Source organism: Spermophilus citellus (assembly GCF_964194105.1).
Source record: "Spermophilus citellus genome assembly, chromosome: 16".
Lineage (NCBI taxonomy): Eukaryota > Metazoa > Chordata > Mammalia > Rodentia > Sciuridae > Spermophilus > Spermophilus citellus.
In genome coordinates this window covers 84,861,987-84,887,344 of record NC_138196.1, presented here as the reverse complement: position 1 = coordinate 84,887,344, position 25,358 = coordinate 84,861,987, and the positions used below count along the sequence as shown (strand labels likewise).

The following is a 25,358-nucleotide window of genomic DNA, read 5'->3' as shown; positions in this document are numbered from 1 at the left end:
TCTTTCTTCCAAGGAGTGCGTGTGTTCCAGGGCATTAGTCTGTGCTTGCTGGGGCTCTGCTTCTCAGAGCAACACGCTCCTGAGTAGCCACCAAAGCAGGCAGTGGTGCAGGTCGGGGCTGAGAGCCTCACCGCCTCCGTGTCCCGCTGAGCCTCAGCCTGCACCATCGCTGGTGTTGTGGAGGCATCTGGGCAGCAAACCTGCCCTGGGCCCCACGCTCCCAAGTGGCACCCCCAAGGCTGACCCACACCAGGTCAGAGTCAGCAGTCCCAGCTCTGCTACTGCCCGAGATGGACGGAGGGAAACAGGGCAGTTACCTGGGGGAGCCATGCTGGGGAGAAAGGCCTTGCAATACCACAGAACCAGCTCCGACCCACGTCAGAAAACCTTCCCTTCTCCCAGTCAGCCGAGTGTTTGGGACAAGTGACAGACTTAGAATGCAGTTCTCTTATCCAGACGATAGGGAATGGACTGCATTAGGGGGCTTCTCAGGTGCCATCTATTCCAAAGTCTATAATTCATTAAAATGAAGATCTTTATGATAATATGTCTGTATTAGGAAATGACAGGACAATTCCCTAACGGGACTCAAGTCAGAAGGATGGAGGCATTTTAACCAGCACTGGGGAGACAGGGAGACAGGGAGACTGTCAGTGTTTTAGGCCACCGCCCGCTGCAAGGGCCTGCCAGGCTCCAGGCCTGTGCCACCAGCAAGGAACCCAGGCAGGAAAACGCGACAAAGGGACCTTATTCTCCTAACCAGTCCTCCATGAAATTGAAAGACTTAAAGAAAAATCAGATATTCAGGGCTTAAAGAGGAATTTTAAAAGAAGATATCAAAATGTACAATAGGAATATCACTAGGGCAAATTGACCAATTTTGAGAATAAATGAGTTAGAGACCCTCACCTGAGACTGGCTCGCCTGGAGTTGGCCAAATACCTTTTAAAGGCATTGTGTTTTGAGCAGGCAAGTTTCTTTAACAGTGTTAATTTAATTGCATTTTATGTTATTTCATGGATGAAGGACCACATCTGAAAAGACAGAGCTGTGACAACCAAAGACAGGTACTATGAATTTCGGGAAATTCCCCTAAAAGGGGAATTATTTTTTATAGCCTGCAACCTGAATGATTTTTAGATATCCTCATTTTGTTGAAAAATACATTAAATGGCAGGAATTTCAAAAACAAGTGAACAATCACAACAGAGGTGCAGATCCCACATCTGCCCCTGTAGCAGCACTGACCAAGACCCTGGTTCTCCCGGGGATGATTGCCTCCCTCATCTGTCCCAATTCAGGGACCAGGAATACTGTGTTGTTCTTTGCACTCCTCATTCTGATAATTGTTTTTAGGAAGTGCTAGGGTAAACTATTACCTTTTACTCAGAGCTCCCACTGCTCAATAAATGACATGAACTCCTCTGTTCCAACTACTACTTAAAATAGCCGTTTTTAATTTCCCCAGTTTTAGGTCCGTTGAGGTGGCTAAGGGAACAAAGCACCAGGCAATAACCAATCAGGTGCCAACAGACAAGCGTGATAACCACCTGTCAATCAGCGGGGTCTCCTGACTGATCCTGGAAGGATATAGAGCTCAGCAAGATCCTCTGACCAACCCCAGGAGGACAAGGGACTCTAAAAACCTCCCTTTCCCATCTCTAGCCCTCCCTTCCTGCCCTAAGCCCGATAAAATTCCAATCCAGCCAAGCCTGGGTGTGACTCCCCGCCCCCACCTCAAACCAGTCTTAATAACATGATGGATATCTAAGATGACCCCCTAGAGTGGGTCAGGCATTTGTGAAGGAATCTGAAGGTCGGGCTCAGTGCAGACCCTGGGGGGCCAGGCATAGCCTAGGACCCCCCTGGCACCTGTGGATGGCACATATTATGCACAAGGAGGAGACCCGAGGGCAGGGAGCCCACCCTGGAGCACCTGGCAGTGACCTGGACTGCTGCCAGCCCTGCACCTCCAGCTGGACCTCTGCTCCACAGAGGGTGCATTTCAGGCTTGGTGTCACATCTGGGGCTTTGGATACCTGGTGATCTGCAGCATCCCCTGGAAGCGCTATGGGTGGAGGAGGGTGGAAATCCACTGCACTGCAGGCCCTGAGTTTCATTCTCCCAGGAAGGGAGGGTAGGAGAGGGGCACTCACAGGGTGGGGACCTCCTTTGTAGGAAATAATCCCCTTTGTTGTCTGTGGAACTCTGGGGTAATGCAGGAGGAGTTGCAGATGGACAGTCCTCTGCTCACGGCCCCTCTGCCTCTTGCTAGCTGTAGTGGACAAGACTTAATCTCTTTGTGGCCCATTTTTCTCCCCTATGAAATGTATAAAATAACATCTCCAAGGGGTGGTGGATATTATTTACGCTTGTCTGGGAAATAGCAAACCCTTGATGGATATTACCTCTTGGTATAATTTCTTTTAAATATATCATTCAAAGAAATCTTGAGAAAATTATGTTTTGGTTAAAAGTACTTTAGAACAAGAGTGACAAGAATATGTTCATTGTCCTTAAGCCTCTAGCAAGGGTACAGAGCCTAAAGAAGAGGAGAAGCTTACACACTCGTGTGCATCTATATAATGTTTGTTTGTTTGTGTTCTGTTGCTTCCATAAAAACTGCTGCAAAACATACTTAGCAGTAAGTTTGTGGAGTGACATCACTGAATTCAAATCCATAAGTGAAAATATAAACCAAACCTAGTGCTTTCAGTAGATGGTATTAGGATGCTGCTATGTGGTCTCCTCCATTTTCCTGAATGATGTCACTCATTTTTTCTTTTCAAAAGGACATAGCAAGATTGAATTGTTGACATGAGGTGGGTCAAGTTCAGAGGACAAAGCAACACTGAAAACAAAGACAGGTCAGGAGAGGCAAGGGAGAAATAGATGCCCTGTAGGTCTCCAGATGGACCCCAGGGCTCTGGACAGAAAGGGGACCTCACAAGACAGCTCAGTCTGCAAGTTCAGCAGGTGCCTGGATTGGCACGGTCTGGTGGCTGGTAATCACACTGTGCTGTGAACACCACGCTACAGCAGTGGGAACGGAGGGCTGGCCTTGTCCCTTCCTGTGCAAGATCCAACAAGCTTCCATTAAGAAATTCAGAGTAAGCAGCTGGAAGTCTGCTGGGCTTGGTGCCACCAAGTGGAAGGATGGACTTAAAGGAGTCTGCTCCTCACTGTGCACTTCTATAACCTTCGTCATGAGAAATGAAATAGACACCACACCCACTGCCAATTTGGGGTGCTTTGTAGCAACATGGGAGGTGGGGACTAACCCTTCTTGAAGGTCACTCAATTTCTAAAACTCCTCTAAAGCTAGGTTTCGGCCTCAGCCAGTCACCAATTAGACTGGGAAACTGCTGGGTCAATGGGAAAAAATGCAGTGCAGATACAAGCCTTTTCTGAGTACAACTGTGCCCAATCCAGCAAGGCAAAGACAGGAGTCGCACTGACCAGCGCAAGAAAACATCAGTCTCCAAAAACCTCAGAGGAAAAGGCTTCCTCCCGAGTAGCAAGGAAGGTTTTCCAGATTCCTCAAGAAACAGAGGCTCTGTAGGAAGGGAGATTGCACAGCCTCCTTTTTCCTCCTGTCTGCACCCAGGGTTCTTCCACCCAGGGACCCTCCAAGCTGAGCTACTTCAGTCAACTCTGGGAGCCGTGGCAAACAGCTGAACAGGAGCAGCACAGGGGCACAAGCAGGTGCTGTGTGGACACAGAAGTGGAGCCCCGAGGTCAGGTTGAAAGGGGACACAGGGTGAGGAGACCCGAGGGAGGGGCCACTGGGCCCTGCTGAATGAGGACACAGGGATGAATATGGCCTGACAGAGAGGACACAAGGGCCTGTTGAAGTGGGGGATGCAGGGGGAGCCCCGAGGGAGAGGCTGCTGGGGAGAAGGCTCAGGCCATTGAACTCCGTCTCCATGACCCGAGACTGATGCCATCAAGTGTTTTTCAGAACACATGTTAATGCATTTACTATTCCTCTTTTCCCTTCCTATGCACCTTGCACACAATCCTGACACAGAGGGGGTGGACAAATGAATTCTTGTTCCAAAGTGCATATTTTAAAGAGAGTAAATGTTCCCTCACTTGTTTCCTGCCAAGACAATATAGCACTAATCCCTTAAACCATCATGTCTTAATTTAGAAGCCATAGTAGGCTAACTCAGAAATAAAATCGATTTTCATTCTTCTTGATATTTCTAGAGTTACCAGCTATAGGCTACACCATCAATTTACTTAAGGAAAAAAAAAACAGCAGCGAACTAAAAGAGTGCTTGGATAGCTTTGAAGGAAAAACCCATAATTACTAGACCCTGTAACAAACTGAATTAGAAATAGCAGCCCTTTGTTAAACTATTGACAGAAAGCCAATCTGTATTGAATTAAAATCTGATGATTAAAAAAAAAAACAAGTCTCATCAACACACACATAGGTGATTAGGTTTCAATCACTAACCCACTCCACACTGAATATACAGATGACTTTGGCACATGACATCATCCACTGCATTTAGACTGCTCTACTGTAGCCATGGCAACCTGACAAACCATAGCTGAATTGGTAATTTCACTTCACATTTAATGAAAATAAAGCTAATCCTATTACTATTCTTAACAATTCTCCAAGCAGCGTCTTCTTAGAGTCCTTGTTGTATATTCTGTCTTTTAAACATAGATTATTGGAAAATTACAAGTGTGTATGTACTCACTCCACTCGGCCATTAACACCACCCTTGCCTCTGTGCAAGGTGACCTTGTTGAGAAAGGGTCACATCCACCCAAAGTGCTTCTTCATACTTTTCTTGAAATCCCAGGATGGGCATGTCTTTTAAATATGCCAATTTGAACCATTAAATACTTCAGAGACTATTACTGCAATTATGGTAAAATAATAGCTTTTTTTAAGATAAGCCATATTATATGCATTTGAAAAGACTCGAAAAGGTGCTTTAAATGACGCCATTTTTCAGTCTAAATGTGCTCCTGCAGGTCTTGATGGTTGGTTATGTAGGAGAGCCATCTTTTCCTTTTTAGCCTCCATTGCAAAGTAATTGAAAGATGAGCGTCCTACTTAGAGCAGTCCTATTTAAAGCAATGTAAAGACTTAGTGACAAGCACTAAACGTCACCAGTAAATCAAATGGACAAACAAAACACACAGACAGACCCCAGCTTGTCTCATTGCCTCTCTGCAGAGGTACTCAGTGAACTCAACTGTCCCTCGGTTGTCCAGTCACTCCTGTGGCGGTGACCTGTCCAAGGCTTTTGGGACCAACCTGCCCCTGAGCAAAGGTGCTTCCCTGACAGGGTCACATACCAGACGTTGACTGTACAGAAGGCGACCATGGAGGCTGAAGCCAGGTGCCTGAGCTCAGTCGCTGTCCTGCCACACACACCAGAGCTTGTCATCTCCGGCCCTCTGGCATTTCAGTATTTCTCCCATGATAACAGCAGGAAGCAGTAAGAGTCCCTATCACTGAAGACAGCCCTTCAGGCTCCCACCACCAGCAACAGGAAAAGGAGGATCATCACAGGAATGCACGTAGGAACATGGGTTTGCCACTCAAAGGGAACTCGTTAGGCCGACCAGCGCAGAACGTATCAGACCAGAGAGCGCGAACGATCAGAGTCCCCACTGAGGACCTTCCCACAGACTTCCCTGGAAAAGACCTGGGCCAATTCCAGAAAGCTGGAAAATGTTCTCCAGTCAGAAAGCCCGCACGAGAAGACAGAAGCCATCCCCAAGGCCAGCCACACCACACTTTGTCCACCATAGTGATTGCTGTCCCTGCTCTTGGCTCACAGGTCACAGGATTTGCTGACACTGCAGGAAGAACAAGATTCTAGCACACTCAGACCACCTCCTTTCCTGGATCTACCACACAGTTGATCAGGGAGGCACATCAGGAGAAGGTCGAGACACAGCAAGCAGGGAAGAGAGGGCGGGAGGGGAGGAGACTCCACTGGGTGAAAGAGGGCAAACTAAGTCCAGCCACCTCCTCAGACTCCTGATTTCCATCTGAGCAAGAGTACACCCAGCGGGGAGCTTTGCTGACTCAGAAGTAAATTCTCCTGTGTGAACCAGCCGTGCAGGACCTTCCCAGGGTCCTGTTTCACAGCCATTGGCCGCAGGCTTGGGCAGCCCATTTTCATCTCAGACACTGAGAAGGACGTCTGCTTCCTGGGGATCCCTTCCTTGGCAAGCCATCACTGGATTCTCACTTTCTTCTACCTCTCTGCAAATCATGCAGTGAGGCCATCAGTCAACACCTGATCTCTCTAGAAATCTCACACACTTAATCATACAATTTCTGAGAATTAGTCACCATATATTTTCTACTTCAGTCATTATTTGAAAAAACAAAGTAATGGGTCACCTGACTCTCACAACAACCAGCAGAGATGAGGCACTCAGGAGACATTTCATTAGTGAGTTTTAGAAAGATAAATTTTAACATAGCCTCTCTCTTGTCCAAGGGCTCAGGATTGTCCACGGCAGACAACAGGATGGACTCTAGGCAGCCCAGGCTCCCAGGTCAGTATTTGTTTCTACCAACTGACGTTGAACATTGAAAAATGATGGCAATCTCAACAAATACTTGAGTGTCAGAGAGACTGTATTTTAATTTTTTTTCTCTAATTGGTAAAACATTTAACATAACCACAATAATCTTAATGAAGGAAAGGATTTATCCATGAGTACAAACGCTCTAGTTTGGTCTTTAGTTTTGGAAAATTGAGAAAAACCCAACTCAATTCCAATAACTGGTTTAAAAATGGACTGTCTTCTGTACAGTGTTCCATATGTGACGTCTTTATCCTTGAATCTCTGCGCCCAAAGGAAAGGCAAATCCATAGAGATGTTTGCAGTCCCTCATCCCACCTTCTCATCTACCCCCACACGAAAGGCCAACCCTGTGTCCATCTGTGGTTTCAATACAAATATCCCTAGGTTGCTCACAGTTCATGATCTGAAGTAGATGACCAAAGTAGTTTTAAGCTGACGTTAAACGTAGTAACTGAAGCAAACAAAATCACCTTTCGCTCACAGCAATGGGTCGGCCCTGCAGTGGACAGCTCTGGTCAGCCGGTTCCCTTCCGCCTCATTGCCACCCTCGCCAGAGCTGGAGGAGGCGGGTAGGTTTTACACGTTGGTGGGTTAGCCCACCTTCGCGGAGGAAACTGCCCAGTTGATGAGGTGTCCGAGCAGAGTCGGCCACTGCTTTGTCACCGGAGGCAAGAAACTCCACGGTCTGAAATCAGGGCTCACGCCATCTTCCAGACCAAGGCCCTGCGCACCACGGTGCCCTCCGCTGGCCGTCTGGGAAGGCAGACGGGCAAGTTCAGTGCCCACGCAGCCGCCTACCTCTAAATGGCCACCCAAGATCTCACTTTCAAACGAGTCACAGTAACGGGGACTTTTTAGCGGTCGGACAGCGACATTGGCCAGCCAGCGCCCGTGCCCAGGGCGGAGGCCGTCAGCACTTACCAGACGGACGGCGCCTCGGTCCCGCTGATCTCCAGGAAGTCGTACCCCTCCTCCAGCTGGAAGTCGGTGAAGACCAGCGCGATGGTGTCCCCCGGCTCGGCCAGGATGGTCCAGGTGCAGTCGGCGTTGTTGCCGTACTCGGAGGGGAAGTGGGGGCTGGAGATGGAGCTGCCGGTTCCCCTCAGCGTCCCGCCGCAGGCTCCCTCCGCTGCAGGGACGGAAGCAGAGACAAGGCCGTGGCTCAGGTGGCTGTCACGCAGGAGCATCTCTGCAAAATGTCCCGAACCTAAGGTGCCCCCATCTGAAGAGGACCTCTGCCGGCTTGCCACCTCATTCCTCTGAAAGCCCTATGGATGTCATCGAGGCCAGGGTCTCAATGCTGTCAGCCCAGAGCAAACGTGTTTAACCTGCCTAAACACTGAAGGTGCCTACTGAACCAAGACCTCCCAGCGACAGCGAAATCCCCCCAGCTGGGCACCTGAGCGCTCCCGCACACACCCCAGGAGTGCCCCACCTATAATTAGGCTCTTCTGCTTCTGCTAGGTGACTGAGCGACCGGTAAGCAGGCGGCAAAGAAATCCTACTAAAAGGCCATGTGGTACTCTTCCAGTCCAGATTGGTACGTGAGGTCTAGATATTTGGCTTATTTAAATTTATTAAGGCATAGGGATAACATACTGGTATCTTCCCTTAATCTCTTTGCATAAAGCAATTTGAAGGAATTAGAGTAAATGCAATAATATTTGAAAATGGACTTGTATTTGATACACATTACCCAATTGTTTTCCATAAAAATTAATCTAAGTAAATGAACTTATTTTGGAAATAGCTATAAAATTCTGAACTATTTTCTCTTTGGAAGACAAACGTCTGTACAGTTATAATAGCTTGACGGTGGTTACTTTTCTTTATCATGTTTCTAACTTTAGAATTATCATTTCAATAAAAAAATGTGTGGTAGATATAATTTTTATATGATGTATTTTCAGATTGAAATGTTTATAATTGCTGACATGTAATTTCACAAGCAGGCTGGCCTATTATAGAAAAACTAGCAAGAATGCAAAAACGTCATTAGTAAACATTTTATTTCTAATTATCTATAAATACAATACTAAACACAAATACCTTGCTAAATATTTCAATGTATGAGTTTCAAGACTAGTGATAAGCTGGGTTTAGGGAAATCAAGGCCACAGATCTTTGGCACATTACTTAACATTGGTCACAAACATCAATGTGCACATGCACACACAAGATTGTGCTTAAGATGAAGAAATCCATCTCATTCTCAGTTTTACTGAGGTATAATTGACAAATAAAAGTTGTACATGTCCAAGATGATATTGTGATACGTATTTGCATACGCATGTACGTGTGTATATATGCATGTGTGTATGTGCATATGGGGTGGTGTGTGTATCTCCCCTCTCCTGCCATGGTGCTGGGGATGGAGCTCAGGTCTCCTGCATGCTGGGCACTAGCCTTATGTCTGAGCCACCCACCCAGCCCTTGACACACAGTTGTGCACACATTGCTGCACACTGCGAAGCAACAGTGAGCGCTTTCCCAAGAGAGGTGCATTTGATTGGAAACCTTAAATGATCTCAGAGGGCACTCAAAGCCCACACTCCAGCTCTCCTGCAGCCTCCTCAAAGGTGTGGTGGTGGGAGTGAGGGGTGACAGGCCATAAGGGGCAAGGCCTAGGACCTGCTGCTGAGCAGACACTGCCCAGCTCCCTCAGTGGCCCCCGGAGAGGTCTGCTCCAGGCAGGGTCTCATGGAGCTTCCAACCTGCTGATGAATAGGTACATCCTCTTGTAAGGCCAGGTGTGTGTATGTGTGAACGTGCACACATGTGGTATCACCATTCAAAGCCTTGTGTGCATGTGTGCACACATGGGAGGGTGTATCACCTCATAAGGTGGAATGTGTGCATGTGCACGTGGGGCAAGGGCTGATGGCAACAGTGTGTGAGATCAGTTCCCTGACAAATGAGTACATGGTGTGGCGTCCTGAACTATGGCCATGGCGCAGTGTGAAAGGCTCCCTGGGCCTTCTCATCTCATATCCACCAGCTCAGGCCCTCTGCTGGGTCCTCACTCCCAGTCCAGGGGCTCTGACAACCACCGTCTTCTCTGCTCCTAGAATCTCTACTGCTTTGACTCCATGTGAGGGTCATGCGGGGCACGCCTTTCTGTGCCTACCTTACTTCACTCGGGAGTGTCCTCCAGGCTCATCCTGTCTCCCAGATGCCGGATTTCCTTCCCACTGAGGCTGAATGCCTTCCCTTGCATGCATAATCACAAGTGGTATCCACACATACACGGCATATGTGCATGTACATGAACATGTGCATATGCAGACAAGGGTGTCTGGTCTTCCTGCTCTCCTCCATCCTCTAGAATCTGCTCTGCTCAGATCAGCTAAAGTGACCTAAAAACTTGAAGCTTAACATGTTCTGTTACAAACAGGTAACTCCCTGCACCACCACTCAGAATAAAACTAGAGCTCACCAGCCCTGGAAGGAGACATGGCTGGTCCTGCCGCTCCTCCTCCTCCTCCCCACCCTACTTCACCTGGCTGGTCCAGCCACACATCTGCAAAGGTGCACTGGCCTTTGCACCTGCTCTCCTGCCTACCGTGTTTCCCCCACCACCTCCCGGTCTCTGCAGAAGTCACCCCTAGGTCCACTGCAGCCAGGGATCACCTCCTAGCATATTGTCCTGCTTTACTCCACTTCTGAGTGAAGTAAAGTACTCACTAAGTGCAGAAGGTAGGGCCCGAGCTGCCTGTGTTCACAGCAGCCCATGTCTCTAGGAGGCAGCCTGATACACCACTCCCTTTTCCCTTCACTCTTCCCCTTCAAGAAAGGACCTGCACATCCTATAGTCTGCCAGTCAAACCCCTCTATAAGGATCACACCTGGGCCTGGGCATGGTCCAAACCATACCCCACCCAGAACAGAAGTAGAAAAGTAGCCAATCCCACTACAGAAACACGTTCTTGCTCAAGTAGGAGGCTTAAAATGAGAATAGTCTATAAGTAATACCAGTAATTCTCTTAGAAATGTTATATTTGGGCAAAAAAAAAAAAAAATGCCACGAAGACACTGACGACTGTAGCCACCCATGAGAGGCTTGTGTCTGCTGCTCACTTGGCTCTGCTGGTTTCACAGGTAGCCCCGCCACAAGTCATGGAGCTTGTTGTGACTTTATATAGTCATCATAGGAGAAGGGAAATTTCGGGAGGAGATAAAGTCAAAGCAGACAGAGAAAACAAATTGGTCCATAGCCACACATAAACAAAAATAATTATGAGCAAGTTACAGGAAAACAGGAAGAGTTATTTCAAGTTCCATCATTAACCATTTAATGCAAACTTAGAGAACATGCATTAAATAAAATATATATAAAGTATTACCAAAGGAACCAAATCATCCTGGAACAGTAGGTGCCTACACCAATATGATAGAGTCTTGGCCCTGTGTTTTGTTCTAGAAATCACAAAAATTCTGGTTTGGCTCCTGAGTCTTTGATCCATTTTGATATGACTTCTGTTCAAGGAGGTAGATAGGGATCTAGTTTCATTATTTGACATGTGGATATTCAGTTTTCCCAGCACCATTTGTTTAAAAAGCTGTCTTCAACATTTATTTTTAGCATTTCTGTCAACTATGAGTGTATGTGTTTTTGTCTCTGTGTCTTCTATTCCATTGGTTTTCAAGTCTGTTTTGGTGCCAATACCATATTATTTTTATGACTATACCTCTGCAATGTAATTTGAGGTTCAGGATTGTGATGCCTCCAGCAAAATTCTTCTTGCTCAGTATTTCTTTGGCTATTCTGGGTTTCTTATACTTCCAAATGAATTTTAGGGCAGTTTTTTCTTATTGTTTTGATGATATTAAACACAATTATATATGAAAAAGGAGATACTACCACAGACACTTCTGAAACAAAGGAGTGTTTGTTAGAGACCATGTAGAAAATTTATATATTCCAATAAACTAGAAAATCTAGAGATATTGACAAATTTCTAGATATATATGAGCTAACAAAATTGAACCATGAAGATACTGAAAATGTAAACAGAACAATATCAAGCAAAGAAATTGAAGCAAAAATTAAAAGCCTTCCAACAAAGGAAAGTCCAGGACCAGACCTGGACCATACAATTAAAGAAGAATGAACACCAGTCTTGTTCAGATCACTCCATGGAATTGAAAGGGAATGAACACTCCCAATACATTCAATGAAGCCAGTATCACCCTGATACGAAAACCATACAAACTCATATTGGAAAGAATATTACAGACCAATATCCCTGATGCACACAGATGTAAACATTCTTAATAAAATATTAGAAAACCTCATCCGAAAGCATATCAAGAGGATGATAAGGAAGGTTTCATCCCAGGGATACCAGTTCAACATATGCAAATCAATACACATAACTCACCACTTAAGTAGAGTTAAGGATAAGAATCCTATGATCACCTCAATAGATGTGAAAACCCAGCACCCACTCATGTTAAAACACTGGGGAAACTAAGGATAGGAGGAACTTAACTCAAGACTGTAAAGGCTAGAAGTGACAACCCAAAGTCAACATCAGAGTTCAGGGAGAAAAACTGAAAGCATTTCCTGTAAAATCAGGAACAAGAATGTTCTCTGTCGACACTCCTATTCAACCTAGTCCTCAACACTATCCAGAGCAATCAGGCAAGAGAAGGACATTATAGGGATACAAATAGGAAAAGAAGTCAGGTTATCTGTTAGCTGACAACATGATCCTATTTCTAGAAAACCCCAAAAACTCTATCAGAAGACTTTAGAGCAGATGAATGGATTCAGCTCATTAGCAGGATACATGATCAACATTCATAAACCAGTAGCTTTCCTGTACTCTAATAATGAGTCTGCTGAGAAGGAAATCAAGAAATCTTTCCCATTCATAATGACCTTAAAAAAAAACAAAAAACTTGAGAATAAATCTTCTTGAGGAGGTGAAAGACCTCTGCAATGAACACTGCCTAACACTGGAACAATAGCATTAAAGACGGTAAGAGACGGGAGACCGCCCATGTTCTTGGAGAGGTGGCAGTGATATTGGCAGATATTTCTAAATGAATGATGGACCTCAGTATCAAGTCACTTTGTTCATGGCTCCACGATTTCCACATGGAGGAGTTGGCAGCGGCAGGGAGCAGACTATCTGGGGTGTGGCTGGGCTCCCACACCAGACTGCTAGCACAGTGCTATTTCTAAATGCATTTTCCACATTGAATTTTTATAAAACCTTGCATTTGAAGAAAAGGTTGTAACAGCTAAAAGAAGTCTGGATGCCTTTGAGTTAATCCAAGAAGAAGATAAGATTTTTAATAAAAGATGTATTTGAAGCTGCCGAGTTCTGTAAGTGGGGAACATAATTCTAAACATAAGCAGAAATCAAAGTGCACTGATTTGTACTCCCCCCCAAGGAATTTCAAACTTTTTAAAAGTTTTATTTTCAACTTTTAAATATATTCCTAGCCTGAGTATGAGTTTCGCTAGGAATCCATCTAACAGATATAATTCAAAATACAGAATAAAACATTATTTGGAAACATAACTTTTCCATATCTGTCATGAAAAATTTAAACCACCCACATACGCAATGACTGATAAATCTTTAAATAAGGTACCATGCGTCCATATGTATGAACATCCAGTGAGTTTACCAAGCACCCACATTACTGCTTCAGTGAATTTCTTAGTTGTAACACTAAATATATAAAATTCAGGGTATATAATTAGATGCACTGTCTCCGGTCTATTTTAGAAACTGTAGGGAAAATATCTGTGAAAGAAGTCAGAAATACATATATTCAATATGATGTTCAATTTGTAATAATGGGAGACGTTACTTAACATTCTTCCCCTAAAGGGAGAGTAGAACATCAGTACCAGCAAAACCTCTAAAATCAGACTGTCTGGGTTTCAATCACATTTTGACACTTACTTTGGTGTCTCTTGGAAAGTGATTACTTTCTTTGTGCCTCAGTTTGATTTTCTATAGAAAGTGAAATGTAATGGCATCTATCCATGGCTTGTTGTGACAGTAAAGTTAATTAACAACTGTAAAAAGTTTATAGCATTGAAAATATGAACTACTCAATAAAAGTAGCCATTGTTACTTACTTCAGTTTGGCACATGGTGGTCATTTTATAATGACTGATTAAAATATGTTTTGAGCAGATACATGAACATTTCCAGCTTTGGGTAAGACTACTCCACAGGAAGCTGTTGATCAGAATGCAGCCATCTTCCCCAGGACTCCCCTCCTGCAGGGGCTGGGATGAAAGGGGCTCCAGACAGGGACACCTTACCTCACCCCATCCCCTTTGGTCCTGCCTTATAAATCCATAACCTTGTTTACTCCAGAGATCATTGGAAATTATCCTTGCCTATCCTCATCCTTGTTTATTGTAGTCACTACAAGAAGCCCTGGTCTCCTGGGACCCATTACCTCCAGCCTCATACCCTCACATACCTGCACATCTCATTTTTCTAATGTCCTAATACCAACCCTCCCAGGCTCTTGAAACCCTTCAACTAGGTCCTCTGAAGCTCTACACAAGTTACAAGGGAACCCCCATCTCAACTACTTGTAAGATGGTTTTCTTCCTCTAGCAGCAACCTGGCCATCCCGATGAGGAAGCCAGGTCAAGGGCTGGTGGTTTACTGCACAGCCCACCCACAGCAGGTCCACAGGCAGACCCATGTCCACCACCAAGTCTGACATTGCCACGTCCACATGACTTCTGTTCTTTCCTCCCTGAAGTCCCCTAGTCATGAGTCAAACACTGACTCTCATCCTTGTCTGTAAATTTCTACATGAATCCCCTTTAATCCTGGAGCATTTGAGCATCTGGCTCACCACCATATTTTCCAACATTATTTTCCCCAAACTTTATCTTAATTCTGGCTGATTTCAATGTCAACACAGGTGAGCCTTTGAAGATTAGGCCTCTCAGCTCACTTGTCTACTCTTCCAAGAGCCCAACTTGCCCACCCATTGCAGCATCACCCTAATGTCCTTCAGCTGGTTCATGAGAATCCCCCACAGCCACAATCTAGCATGTCCCCTTCCCAGGCCCCATCTGGTGCACTTCCAGAACATGGACGCAGGGTCCTCCTTTCTCACCTTGCATCCTGAGCTTCATGCCATCATTTAAACCCCTCTACTGCATTTTGCATCATTTGACTATCAGGAGGACACAGGAAGATGCTTCAGGTTCAAATCTGAACCAGGGTCCCTCTTTCTCCCATGCAGTAAACACATTGGGCTAAAACCAAAATGCACATGTGGATGGGTCTACCTCTCATGTCATGATCCGTATTGGCCCTTAATCACATCTAGAGAGGCTACTTCAATTTCCTTGGGCAATCTGACCTCACAGTTTTCACTGGTACTAATTTTTACAGCCTTAATAGAAATTAATAAGCAATTAAACTTTTGAAATAATTTAGTGTCACCAAACTCTGAGCAAACCAAAAAGAGATGCTAATATCAAAACTTATAATTGTCATGAAAACTATTATAGAATTTGAAATTTGCTTTGTAAATATGCAAAACATAAATAACATTCCTAGAATTCTATCCTTAGGAAATAATTAAACAGAAGAAACAAAAGCAACGCTATCTGTACAGAGACACTGATAGCATTATGTGTAGAAGTAAACATTGGAAGCACTCATTATGTTTAATTATGGGAGAGATAACTAATAATTACTATTAAGACTGAGAATAAAATTTTGTCAATTGAAATTGGAATGTTTATGATGTAACTCTAATCTCACGAAGGAGGACGTGAGTGAAATGCAGTCTGAGTTGTCCTGCTTGCCCACTCTCCACTCCAGCTCCAAGATGGTGGGGCTAGAGGACTAAGAGCCACCAATGAGCACTGGTGTCAATCTACCAATTCTGAGACTGTAAGTAAACTTAAACTTTAAACTTAAAGTTCAGTTTATGGGATGGGGAACCCAATGCCAGGCCAGCACAGAGCCTGCCCATGACATGCCAGCTAGCAGGTGGTGAAGCGGGAGCCGGAGTGGCAGCCCCCACTGCTCGGCCATGTCTGCCCGACCTGTCACAAGTCACGCAGTTTCCTGGGCATGCAAACATTTTTCTTCAAAGCTGTCAGCCTAACTTGGTATCTGCCAGAAGAAATAATGAAAAAATATTATAAAGTAACCCACAAAATTGAAAATAATTGGCAGAGGCACCAATATGTACTTTCTAAACTTGCTACGAGATTGTGTTTAATGAAGTCACAAACTTTGTACCAGGCATAAGGCCACAGTGTAGTGAAGATGCAAAACTGAAGACAAGATTGACTCTCGTCTAGTGCAGGCGCACTTTCTAGGGCTCTCCTATCCGGTTTTGGTAAGCTTTACGTTGAGTTGCTTTTTGTACAGTATGAAAGAAAGCCATTTATATTAAATTGTCTAAAACCACTCAGACTTCATTTAAAGCGAGGTTTCCTATAAGAACACGGCCCCACTCACTAATCCTTTGCATTGCTTGGTTCCAACCAGAAATGGATTATGGTTTAGATGTGAGGTGCCCCCAAATCTCATGTGTGAGACAATGCAAGAAAGTTCAGAGGTGAAATGACGGGGTTATGAGAGCTCTAAAGTAATCAGCAGATTCATCTACTGATAGGGATTAACTGGGAGGCAACTAACTGTAGGCAGGTGGGGTGTGGCCGGAGGGCATGGGTCCCTGGGGGAATGCCTTTGGGGTATATATTTTGTCCTTGTTGAGCAGAGCTCTCTGCCTCCTGGTACCAGGTCCCCAGACACTTCCCTCCACCACACACTTCTGTCATAATGTTCTGCCTTACCTCAGGTCCAGAGGTATGGAGGAGACCATCTATGGACTGAGGGCTCTGAAACTGAGCCCCAAATAAACTCTTCCTCTTCTAAGTGTTCTTGTCAGGTCTTTTGGTTTCAGAAGCAAAAAGCTGACTGAAACACCCTTTGTGTTGCTTGGCCCCTGCCTGACAGACCACTGCAGGTCCATCTGACACAGACTTCTGGAACGTAGCTGGTAAAACACAGCTGTATTTCAAGTGTCACCCATAAAGGCAAGGCTGCCCCCTGTTCCTCCCTCCATCCCATCACCCCAGTCTTCCCTCCCCTTTAACACCAGCAGGACATCTGCAAATGGAAAGCTTTGACTGACATATCCTAAAACATTAGCAAGTGACATTGTCATTTGCAATCACATTATGTGAGGTTGATCAGTTAAAGGATTCACGGCTTTGGACAAGTCTGAATACAGCCTGGGAGTGCATGATTTAGCAGGTTTATTAAGGCATCCCTGATATTGCTTCCAGGTCCTCATTTAGCAGCAGTCGGCCTGCTGATTACTCTTCACTCCTCCAAGAAAACACAACTGTCCCGAGATGGATAAAATTAGTCTTCTCTTAAGAAAAAAAAAAGCAAAACAGCTGCCATGTCCTATATTCACTAACATTGTCACAAAATGGTGACGATGTGTTTTGACACATTGAGGTGAATATTTATCTTACGTATGTGTGTTTAGACAGATGGAAACCAGGGTAGGACTTCATAGTGTGAGCAGCCTTAGTTTTCAATAATGATCCTTATGCTTTCGTTATTCTGTGGTCTATATGTCATGTTCCCAAACAAAACAAACAAAAGCAACTACAACGCCTCCTCCTTCCAGCCCCAGACAGCTGGCAGTGGGAGCAGGAGGTCAGAGCGCTTCATCCCTGCAGATCTTCCCACCCAGGGCCTGTGCCTCACCTCCCAGAGGCAGATTACTCATCTCCCAACCTCTGAGTGCAAAGGGTGACCAGGCTGTTGTTAGACAGATGAAGCTGGTCACCCTTAACCCCCCTTCTTCCATGCTGGTTGACACCTATCACAGCCCCTCAAAGCAGTCAGTCAGTGGTCAGCACTACCTGGGACTGGCAGGCAAGTCTATTGGTGGAGACCAACGTCAGCCACTCCCCCGTCTGTTCTTCATTAGGGGTGCATATTTGCCCGTATGTGGGGTAGTTTGTGGGTATCTATGGCAAACGCATACCTCATGCCTGTGTCACTGGTTATGAAGTCACTGTTTTGGTTTGCCTTCCACTTACTTCTGTCTGTTTCAGTCTCAGACAAAGAGCACTGGTGACAAGTAACCTCAGGTGAATGACTTGACTGAACCCCCAATTCAGCAGCAGCCAAGAATGTTTCAAAAATTGAACTGATGCTTTAAAAATTCTAGTAGGATGGACTGAAGGCAGAAATCTAAGACCTGACGCTGGGAGACACCCAAATTTCTGAGGAACGAGGGGAGACACCTCTGTAGGCCAAGATCCAGAAGAGACCACAACATCATGCCATGGGAGACGAAAGAGAAACCTGGGATGCCATCAAGCCAAGAAGCCTCTGCACAGCAGAGCAGACAGTCCAAGGGAGGAGACAGACGGCAGGGGGGGACTTGCAAAGCATGCATGTCCTGAGGGTTGACACCCAGAATATGCAGGGAGCTCCAACAACTCGACAGCAAACAGGAGTGATGGGAATGGACGGAGGAGGTGAATGGGCATTTCTCAAAAGAGAAGGGCCAACGAGGACATGAACAATGCTTGTGACCTAAAACCCCCTGAACTGGCTTTGTGTTCCGCGAGTGTCGGGTCAAAAGTCACTACAGTGCTCAGGGCTGGGGCACGGCCTCCACTGACTGTGTGAGACCCCGCCCGCTGCACTTCACCTCCAGACATCCCCTACGCCAGGTGCCCAGGGCACCCTCTGAAGGACTGCGGCCCACGGTGGGGATGATGGGCGGCACTGAGAGGGGAGAGGACAGCTGAGGCGAGAGGTTTGGCACCAGTGGGAGTGGCTGCAAGCCTGCTCCTCCAGAGGGACCCGTCTGGCTCCAGAACAGGACGGTTCCACACTGGTCTCCCTCTCAGGGGGCGTCTCAGGCAGCAGGATGACCTCACACTTCAGCACCTACTGGCCATGTTAGACAGACAGCCAGGTGACTTCCCTGCAGAGCTGCCCATGATCCTGTGTGGCACTTGCCCCGGTGTCATCGTTCAGGTTAAATAACACCCCCTGGAAAGAAAAGTCAATGTCTGAAACACTGGACAGTCCCTGTGAAGGGACACTCTGGTGCCTCTGTCAGTAACACCATCAAGAAGGACCCTCTAGCAATTCCTGGGACTAAAGGACTAGAACTTTTGGGAAGCAAAAAAATACGCACGTTTCATTTTTTGGAATCATCTCACCGGACCCCGATGAACTCCATTTATGTCTCTCTCAGCTAATGCCACATCTACACCTTTGCAAGAATTAGATCCCTGACATTTTTGTGATCCAGTTATTCAAATCAATAAGACACTGTTGTGTCTTTCACATTATTTAATTCCCTTGGTATCCTTACTCAGCCAAGTATAGAAAAAGACAAGACTTGAGTATTTTAGTATAAATTCATTAATCAGAAGAAAATCTATATGACAAAAGAACCTTGATGAAGTTGGGATTTGATAGAACTGGTGAAAGCATAGAAAGATGATTGACAGGTCAGTTCAACTCTGACTTTATAAGGTATGTGACTGTGGAATTAGTAAAGACCCTAAAGCGGGTGGGGGAAGGACTACGGGGAAATGCGAGCAAATGAAGGTGTATATACACAGCCCGGGCACCACCTATGGCTTCTGAGGGGTTTTCATGCGGAAAGACCCCGAGGATGCAGTGACTCCGTTTTGATGATGCTCTCCTGGTCCAGATGGTTAAACCGTAGACAAAACACTGTAATTACAACCCTAAAATATAACCTAGCAACAAAATAAATGCCATCTACAATATTTTTTTTTCTTAAAGAAACTGCTTAAAGCAGTTAAAGGGATGGTAATGGAAATACATGACAAATTGGACTTAGGTTTCGTTTCGACAAATTCACTGGATGCACAGCTGTGAGGAGATGAAAGGATGAAGTGGGACAGAGAACCCAGGCTGAGTCCCGGAGTGAGTGCTGTGCAGGTTAGCCAACGCCTTGCAAAGAAAATCAAACCTGCTATGTGGGCTCATGGGCTTCCTGGGTGAACACTCCCATTAGGACAGATAGCAAGCTCACTCCCAAGTCTGGCTTTAATTTGGGCTTATAAATGATCCAAGAGAAGCACTCAGCACATTTTCTGGCATTTCATTAAAACCTCAATAGCCAGGCATGGTGACACACAGCTGTAATCCCAGCAACTCGTGAGGCTGAGGCAGGAGGTTCGTAAATTCAAGGCCAGCTTTAGCAACTTATCAAGGCCTTAAGCATATTAGTGGAGACCCTGTCTCAAAATAATGAAAAGTGCTGGGGAGGTGGCTCAGGAATTTAGCCACCCAGGGTGCTTAAAAAGAAAAGAAAAAGAAAAAAGACACAACTTCAACAAATATGGACTATATTTTAGTTTTGACTCTCAAGATGCATTTTCTTAGGAAAGTCAAAATGCAAGAGTTTGAAGATGGTTTTATAAAGACTAGAAAAATAAAATGTTTCATCAGAAAAGTTAGAATTTCAGAGACTCAGGAAAAGTCACTAGCTTTATACCCTAAGTCAGCAATGGACATTTGAAATAGTGCAATTATTTATGATTACCTTATTTCACAGTTTATGAGTGCTGAAAGAGTTCTCAAAATACAATTTAATTATCAAAGGGTGTTTTTCATTTTTAATAAGAAAAAGATAAACTCAGAATCCTCAGATCCAGAATGACATAAACATATGTAAGATAACAGAACATCTTGACCAGAGAGAGCCACACAAAGAAGTGCATAAAGTCTGGGAGATAAATGAAGGAAACTTTAGAACTTGGGGGACATAATTACATGGCACACACTTGCTGGTGGATTTATAAGGTCCTAGCCACGGATTCCTACATAACACGTCATGTTGCTTGTGGAAATGACAAGCTGGCCTCTTAACTTCCGCCCCCACCTTAAGTGGGCACGTATTGAATCAGCTCCAGAGTCACTCTCTCTGCCCAAGCCACTTTACAGAAAGGCACTTGCTGTACAGTACCTCTGCAGAAAGGAGCTGGGAAGTCCCAGGAGGCACCATTCCCAGGGCTGACGATGCAGGTCAGGATCGCGTGACCTTCCAAGATGTAGCCAGAGAGGCAGCTGTATCGGATCTTATCTCCTATGTTGAACCTCGTCCCGTGGAGAACGCCTTTCAGTATTTCCCCAGGATGTCCACATGTGTGGCTTGGTAAAACTATGGGAAGAGAAAGAAAAAACAAAAGTAAAAAACAATTCTTCTGAGATCCATTCATATCACCGTATAGGCACCACTTTTGAACTATTAAAATGATCAGAACTTTAGCACAGAAAAAATCAAATGATGTCAGTGTTTAGAATATCTGCATGATAGTATTTTTATAACCATTTTTAAAAGTATAAGTAAATTGATATCATTAAAAGACAAGAAACCCCGTTGTGCTGGGATCTGGTGATCCAGATGAGGTCGGGGTTCCATGTCCATGCAGCCAGCAACCAGGTAACACTGCCGACACCAAGGTCGGGGAAATGACAAGCACAGCAGGAAGTGCCCGCAAGCCTCCTCGACCTCAGGCTAGATGCACACTCCAGCCAATGTCCTGTCTGAGGTACACAGAGCTGCATGAGGACTAAACTGAAGGTCCCCTCCATCAGATTAAACACCTGACTGTCCTGGAACCCAGGCCTAGGCTCTATACACACCTATAGCATCTGACCTGGGGGAGCTTTAACTACTCCCTGGGACAACATGAGGACCACATCCACTTGCGATTCCAAAGCAGGTTCTCGATTCTGTTCTTTTCTGACCTGACTTTTCTTCTGGCTGAGGTTCTACTCAATCAACTGCCTTGAGACTTAATGGACAAGATTTCATTCCATGGTCAAAGAACAGGATTTTGCACAAAGTTGACGCAACAGCAGGCAGAACGGATGACATGTGGGATTGTGGACTGTCTCCTGCTGCTGGTTTTCATTGAGCATGTCCTCAGTAATGAGTGTATTCAAATGAGCTAAGTGCTTATGTTTTTTTTTATTTCTTTTGAAATGACTTAAGTCCAAACTTAGCTATAAATAAAAGTTTAGAGAATAATATTAGTTATTAGTAGTTTGGTATTTAATATTGACATGATTATGAATCTCTATTTACATAATCAAGTAGTGTTCCTATCTAGTTTTTAAAATTTTCTGAAAACAATGTACCAAAATATATTAAGAAAGCAAAATAGTTTAGTACAGTCTACAATCAACTGTGTTGTCTACTTAAAAAAGCATGTTCTAGACAGGTAGAGTGGCATGTACCTAAAACCCCAGTGCTCCTGGCCGAGTCAAGAGGATTACAAGTTCAAGGCCAGCCTCAGTAATGTAGCAAGGCTTGAAGCAACTTAGCAAGATCCCATCTTAAAATAAAAAAAGGGAGGCTGGAGATGTGACTCAATGGTTAATCACCCCAGGGTTCAATTCCTAGTATCAAAAAAATAAGTATATTCTATGTTTAATTCCACACCCACTTCTCCGCTAGCCATTTTGAAACACAGGAGCACTGTGAATTACAGTAGATGGGGTAGAGAGAGAAGATGTGAGGGAAGGGGAGGGGGGATAGTAGGGGATAGGAAAGGTAGCAGAATACAACAGTTACTAATAGGGCATTATGTAAAATTGTGGATGTGTAACCGATGTGATTCTGCAATCTGCATTTGGGGTAAAAATTGGGAGTTCATAACCCACTTCAATCTAATGTATGAAATATGATATGTCAAGAGCTTTGTAATGTTGTGAACAATCAATGGTGCAGGTGTTTATAGCCATCACAGAGCACACGGAGTCACGGCAAAATTTACTTCCAGTTGCAAACAATAAGAAAAGCAAAAATGCTCAGATTCTAAAACAATCAATTTTGCAAACATTTACAGGTTTATGAAACTAAAAAATGAGATGGTATGATAATTCTATTCAAATACTTAATACTCAGATACATAAAAATTACTAAAACAGAAAGTTGGTGGGTCAGGGAAACTTATTTAAAGTCTAGGAAATTCATCCCAATTCTTGTTTCTCCCAATTTCATGGTTTTTGGGTTTTTTTTTTTTTTTTTATTCCTCTGAAGACAGTGAATGTCCCTTGTGCCTCCCGGGGGCACACACTGAGTATGGTAAGTGTGTCAAATTGTCTTGAACCGACTTTAACCTCCCTCACCCTTCCTTGAGCACCGTGAGCTTTTTCCCTTGGAAGCTTCAAGGAAGGGATGCTTCTGTGCTCTGAGCTCGAGTTTGGTCATGTGAAGGGTTTTCTTGTGAGGAGCCTGGGAAAGGCTCTACCTCCCGTGGCAGGTTTCCACCAGACCCCGCGGAGCCAAGTTTACACCAGGGCTGCAGCATGGGGGACTGTCATCCTAATTATGTGCATGAAAACTCCCTCCACAGCGATTTTGATTTGGCAAGTACATATGGTCACAATTCAGTGACTTAATTGGGCTATCACATCAAACCTTTAACCCAACTGTTTAAATGATTAAATGGATGTCACATTAAATCCCTTTCCAAAAGAAAATTGAAAACACGATAGTACAATAAAATACAGCATTAATATTCATTACTAAACGGGACAGAAGGCTAGCAGAAAGAAGTCTGACATCCACCAAAGGAGCAGTGGCATTTTTAGCAGCATGTGTACAATCAATGAAATTTCATTAGGTACACTCATCTGGAAACGGTCCCCAGGGCTCCCGGGGAAGGCTTGTTTACACAGTGCCCATCTCCCTTCGCTAAGGAAATAAACCTTAAACACCCACATGGCCCAAGTCACTGCCAATGTGAACCGACCATCTCAGATGTGCTTGCTAGAGACGGTTACCCTGGGAAAGTTCTTCACCCCTCCTCCTCCTGCTGCCTTGGGAAGATTAGAAAAATCTTGTTAGATCATTTTCAAGGTTTAAAAATCAGGGTTTCAAATCTGGAAACCTGACCTCTTCTCTTACAGTCACTGGATCATGGCCAATCAGTAAAATAAGTAGCTGTGGGAGCAGGGAGGACGAGAACAGAGGGGCAGTCGCGCAGAGCCGTCCACGTTCAAGTGCCCTCTGCAGCCAGGAGGGACAGAGCAGAGGTGGCCTGCACACACCTGGCCATGAACAGTGCGAGGAGCCAGGCACCAGGAGAAGTGTGCCAGCTGCATCGCGGGCGGACAGGCAAGGTGGGGCCAAAGCAGGAGAGAGAGATTTTGTATGGTGGAGGCAGCGGTGCAGGTGTGTATAGCCATCACAGAGCACAGGGAGTCACAGGCACCAGAGGCCGTCCCAGACAGGCTCCTGACTGCTGGACATGGGGCGAATTACCTCAGCCTCAGGTACCAGGGCTGGAAAAGGGGAAAGAAGAATAAAAGCTATTTGTAAGGTTCTTTTGAAATGGAATCAGATAATGTGAGTAAAACAGGTGGCGGAACATATGGGTGGAAAGGTGTGCACTCTGTCCACAACCACTAATGTGTTTCTTTCATTCTAAAGTACCTGCAAATGTGAAGAAAAGAGTGCACTTTAAAATATGCAAGCTGATCACATACCCAAATCCCCCCTCAAAAAAAAAAAATCAGGAAAAGAAAAGTATTTCAAAATCAAGATGGTCCTTATGTTGCAGCATAGTCATTAACAAGGGATGTAGAGGAAAAGGGCAGCCGAGTTTTTTATTTAGCCCATTAATTCTATTTAATAATAATACTTGGTAAACTTACACAAGACACCATGTGCTAGGTTCTATACTAAGTGGTATATAACAATGCTATTATCCCAATTTTATTGAGAGAACTGTAGCACAGAGAGGCTGAGTAACTTTTCAAGAACACACAGATTTGTGTATTGGTGTCAGGATTTGCATAGGTAAATTTAGAGTCTCTGTGAGTACTGCAATAAAACATTTTTGGTTTTTGGTACCAGGGATTGAACTAAGGGGCATTCGACTACTGAGCCACATCCCCAGCCCTATTTTGTATTTTATTTAGAGAGAGGGTCTTGCTGAGTTGCTTAGTTCCTCGCTTTTGCTGAGGCTGGCTTTGAACTCGTGACCCTCCTGCCTCAGCCTCCTGAGCTGTGGGATTACAGGTGTGCCCTACCATGCCCAGCTAAGATATCATTCTTATGAAATTGTTGGCAGCACCAAAAGAGAAGAGTGAAAATAAAATAAAGCCATCCGATGTGCAGCTCTGGAAGCAGCTGCCGTTGGTCCAGTAACAGGGAAACCCAGACTCGGGATGTCCCTCAGGTTGAGGAAAGGTTAGAACTCTTCTGCGGCTTCTCTGAACGTGTTTCCAGCTTTGCCCTCAAACTTGGATAACAGGAAAACATTACGGGACAGACAGTGCCCAGAGGGAACACACGCAGAAGTCCAGTCGGCAAAGGGGTCTGAAGTCCCCAGAAGGATTTCCACAGGTCTAAACGGTGACTGGAGGACACAGGGTCTTGACAAGCGAGAACACAACACGCCCATTGCAATGTCATTTAGAACATGAAAAATGACTTCAGGGAGGGCTGCTCTGGGACCTGGGCTGTCCCCGAAGCCGTGTGCTGAAGCCCGATTGCAGCCTGGAGCGTGGGGAGGAGGTGGGAGGTTCAGGGGGTGACCTAGTGCAGGGAAGTGAGGCCGCTGGGGCCCTGCTGGCCTGTCTCTGCCCACTTCCCAGCCTCTGCAGGTGAGGTTTCCCGTGCCACACACTCGGCCCAGCAGTCCTGTGCCTCCACACACCCAAAGCTGCTGGGTCAAGCGACCCTGAATTGTAACCCCTGATACATGAGCCCGAACAGACCTCTCCTCCTCA

At 45.1% G+C, this 25,358-nt stretch overlaps 1 protein-coding gene across 1 annotated transcript in view; it reads right to left on the bottom strand.

The window, feature by feature from the left end:
• The window catches only part of CSMD1 (CUB and Sushi multiple domains 1), a gene marked incomplete at both ends in the record, with an annotated part of 1,655,719 nt that overhangs the window by 805,718 nt on the left and 824,643 nt on the right, over nucleotides 1-25,358 (bottom strand). The window contains 2 exons of the mRNA XM_081269879.1: nucleotides 7,498-7,705; nucleotides 20,578-20,772. Of these exons, the coding sequence (XP_081126005.1) occupies nucleotides 7,498-7,705; nucleotides 20,578-20,772 (403 nt within the window). The remainder of the gene's footprint in view (nucleotides 1-7,497; nucleotides 7,706-20,577; nucleotides 20,773-25,358) is intronic.